The sequence below is a fragment of the Asparagus officinalis genome, chromosome 4 (assembly GCF_001876935.1).
Source record: "Asparagus officinalis chromosome 4, Aspof.V1, whole genome shotgun sequence".
NCBI lineage: Eukaryota > Viridiplantae > Streptophyta > Magnoliopsida > Asparagales > Asparagaceae > Asparagus > Asparagus officinalis.
The window spans coordinates 55,362,114-55,366,634 of record NC_033797.1 but is presented as its reverse complement, the minus strand read 5'-3'; the positions used below and the strand labels follow the sequence as shown (position 1 = coordinate 55,366,634).

General features: G+C 38.4%; 1 protein-coding gene across 1 annotated transcript; it reads left to right on the top strand.

Annotated features, from left to right (window-relative positions):
- On the top strand, positions 869–1,552 carry LOC109838743. Its single transcript, XM_020407165.1, has one exon. The coding sequence runs from the start codon at positions 869–871 to the stop codon at positions 1,550–1,552; it is 684 nt and encodes a 227-aa protein (XP_020262754.1).

The window sequence follows — 4,521 nt, the reverse complement described above, 5'->3', positions numbered from 1 at the left end:
AAAAAAAATTTACTGTTTATTCCGAATATAAAGATTTTACTGTTCATTTAAAACAGTTTTAATTTTATGTTAAAAACGAATACTCTTCATCCAAAGAGTTACTGTTCATCCGAGATATAAATGTTCATAGGATTAATTAGTTGTTGATTAAAATTCGGAAAAACAGTTATATAAAAAAAATTACTGTTCAAAAAAATGTACCTGTTACTGTTCATTTTATCTTAAAAGTTTGAGCATGTAGGTTTTACACTGTCGCCATCATAGTCCCATGCACACGTCTCAAAGCCTAACTCTCAAAACCTATCCACATGCAACATCTTTAGATTTTTCATGTTTAATAATTACGGAAGGTCCTAAGATCGCTCTGCCGTTAGTAATCTAAACTAACGGTGCGTATGATATGTCTCCTCGTGGCCCACGTAATTATTAAATATTTAGGTTATATCTAATTATATGCCTGAGATGTTGCGCAATTGTTATGCCTGTTGCATATATTATTATTAAATTGCGTGGATGTTTAAATAAATAATGTTGTGGTTTTTGGATCAGCCTGTTTGTCACCAAATTTAAATTCCTTGTATTTTCTTTTCCTTCTGAGAGAGAAATTGTAGTGAGGATATAATTGTAAAAAGTCAAAGACCGGTGTATTCCATTGAAGACGAAGGCATTTTTTGCAAAATGCAAGGACCCCCAAGGGTTTTCCAAATTGTATTTTAATTTTATGTTTTTTTTTTGTTATCTTTGGACTGTATAATCGGACTTTGGACACTTTTTATTTTTTGGTGACGGGCTGATCCACGCAACATGTTTATTGCATGAATTATTAATTCCTTATTATTAATTCATGTCTTTCAAATGCATAGATAAAATGGCTAAAATAGCGAGCGTTGATTTCGAAGTCCTTGACGCTGCTGGCAAGAATTATTTGAGTTGGCATGTGGACCTGAAGTTCCACTTACGTGCCCAGGGCTTATTAACCACAATTTCAACTCCTACTCCAACGGCTCCGGCCACTATTACGGGTAATGCTGTAAATAATGCTGAGGTTGCTACTACAGTGATCGTCTCTGATATAGATAAGGCGAAAGCCATTATCTACATCAGGAGACATATTGATCGGACCCTGAAGGCCGAATACCTGACTGTAGAGGACCCAAAGGAATTGTGGACTGCACTTGAGGACCGATACAAACATCAGAAAGATGTGATCCTCCCACGTGCACGTTATGAGTGGGAAAACCTCCGACTTCAGGACTTTAAGTCCGTAGCTGAGTATAACTCAGCACTTCATAATATCACCTCACGCCTGAAGTTGTGTGGTGAAGAAGTTTCGGAGGAACGCATGTTGGAAAAGACTTACACATCCTTCCACGAGAAGGATGCAATCCTCATGCAACAGTACCGCGAACGAAAGTTCAAAAAGTATTCTGAATTGCACTCCACCCTTCTGATGGCGGAGCAAAATAGGGAATTGCTTTTGGCCACTCATAACCTACGCCCTGCAGGCTCAGCTCCTCTACCCGAAGCTCACATGTTTACTTCCCAGAAGTAGAAGAAAAAGCATAAGGGTAAATTCAACAAGGGGAAAGCCCCTAAGTGGCAGGCCAGATGTCCACCCCAGAAAAACAACCCGCCCCAGAGCAGCAATAGTGAGGGAAAGAAGAAGTGGAAGAAGAAGACCACTGAGCTGTCGTCCATTCCCAAGAACACTTGGGAGGACAAATGCCACAGATGTGGCATGACTGGACATTGGTCCAGATACTGTCGCACTCCGCGACACCTCCAAGATCTGTATCAAACGAGCCTAAAGTCTCCTGTTGAAACAAATCTGGTGGAAAAGCAGCCGTCTACTCAGTTCACTGATGATGACTTCGAAACGGATGATCTTCTCGACTAGATCCATGTTATCTTTATATGCATTTAAATTCTCATAGTACTTTCATCTTTAGTTCTTTACTTTCCATGTAATGCACTTTACTTTTCAATAAAGATAGTTATTTTCTTTAGATTAAAATATTGCATTCATGTTATAGATGAAGTGTGAGTGCCTTGTGGACAGTGCCTCGACGCACACAATCCTTCGCGAAAGAAGCTATTTCAATAGCTTATATGATTATGACGATCCGGTAATTACGATTTCGGGACTATCTAACATAATAGAAGGATTTGGTGAAGCAATGATATTGCTCCCAAATAAAACGAGACTAATAATAAAAGATGCATTATTCTCTCCGAAATCTAATAGAAACCTCATAAGTTTCAAGGATATTCGTTTAAACGGATATCACTTAGAAACCAATGATATAAATGAGGATGAGTATTTGAATGTAACTTGTCAAAAAGATGGTTCAAAAACTATCTTAGAACGATTCAAGGGACTCCCGTCGGGTCTCTATCATACATATATTCAACCAGTAGAAGCTAACATGATTGTGCACCAGAAGTGCCATTCTTCGATGAAATTTAAACTTTGGCATAACAGACTAGGTCACCCAGGATCAGCAATGATGCACCGCATCATGAGCCAATCAAGTGGACACAACCTGAAGATTCTTCAGAAGGGTGATTACTCATGTCTATCTTGTTTCCAAGGTAAACTGATCACGAGACCTTCCCTTCTGAAAGTGGGATTAGAGTCTCCTAGCTTCTTGGAGAGAATACATGGTGATATTTGTGGGCCTATTCACCCCGCAAGTGGACCATTTAGGTACTTTATGGTACTTATAGATGCATCAACCAAGTGGTCTTACGTGTGCCTTTTGTCCACCCGCAACTTAGCTTTTTCAAAGCTATTGGCACAAATTATTAAGTTGCGGGCTCATTTCCCCGATAATCAAATCAAGAAATTACGTCTTGATAATGCGGGAGAATTCACTTCACAAGTCTTTCAAGACTATTGCCTAGCAACTGGCATCGAAGTTGAATATCCTGTACCACATGTTCACACCCAGAACGGGTTAGCAGAATCTCTAATTAAGAGATTGCAATGGATTGCTCATCCATTATTGATGCAATCATAGTTGCATGTTGAGGCTTGGGGTCATGCCATATTGCATGCCGCATCGCTTATCAGAATACGGCCCTCTGGTGGCCATATTTTGTCGCCAATGCAGCTTGCTTATGGTGCACCTCCGAATATCTCACATTTGAGAGTGTTTGGTTGTGCAATTTACGTCCCAATTGCTCCTCCACAAAGGACCAAAATGGGTCACAGCGTAGTTTGGGTATCTATATAGGATTTGATTCGCCCTCTATAATAAGATACCTTGAACCCCAGACGGGTGACGCATTTAAGGCACGTCTTGATGATTATGAATTTGTTGAGGATTCATTTCCTAAACTTGGCACCCAGTCCAGGAAGCCTGACGCTTCTAAGACCATTTCTTGGAACACCAAGACTTTGTCTCATTATGATCCGCGTACTAGTCAATGTGAAGATGAGATGATTAGGGTCTTATGCTAATCTAATCCGATTAAATACCAATTAAAACTAATTAATAAGTTATCCTAGCAAGTATGAACTACAAAAAGATATATGAGCTAGGATAAGCAATATGAACAATGAGATATATCCTAGCAAAGAGATATAGGTAATGTATGTGCAAGGATATAAAACTAACACAAGGTGATATATACTACCAAAGAGATATACAATATGATATATGCAAGGATATGTAAACTAACACAAGGGTAAACAAAATGAACTAGATAGTGGATGAAATAAATGAGCAATGCACAATTGGCGATATAAGATAAATGCAAAAGCAAATGCGTCAATGACAAACTCAAACATACTTAAATGATCACGGAGTTCGGACCTTCCGTCCTACGTCTCCGCTCCCCACTCCCGGGGAGAAATCCACTATTACAACTGGGTTTTCTATGCTCACCCGAATAACGTTTACACCTCATAGTGTCGGTTTTCAATGCTCACTGATCAACATCACTCCTCACACTCGTTTTTCTAGTTCACCGAAAACTTCACAACACACTCGGTTTTCTAGCTCACCGAAAACCTTACAATCTCACAGTAACAATACAACAAATAATTATTCTCTAATATGGATGAGAACTCAATTAGGCTCAACTCAATGTTACTATCTCTCATAACCCTAAATATATTATGAATGCAAATACAATAAGCTCAAGTGGGTGTGTGTAACAATGAGGTTAATCAAATCTAAACTCAATATGAAACTAGCTTTAATAAGATGATAATCAAACAAATAAATATAAAGCTAGAAAAGAGTTTAGAAAACTTCTCAATAGATAACAAGAGATGGAGGAAGAATAGTTGATTGCTCAAACTCCAATAGATGATCTCCTCAAGCTCTTGTGGAATTTTCTTCACAAACAAACTCTTGAAACAAACTTAAAAACCCTTCAACAAACTTGTAAAACTCTTTTTAAAACTCTCTTAAACATCCATAAGAAACAATGAAAGTTGAGGGCTTTTTATAGCCTCTTAAACCAGCCACAAACCCCCAAAAACCGAAAATATCTAAAACTAGCCGTTACTAG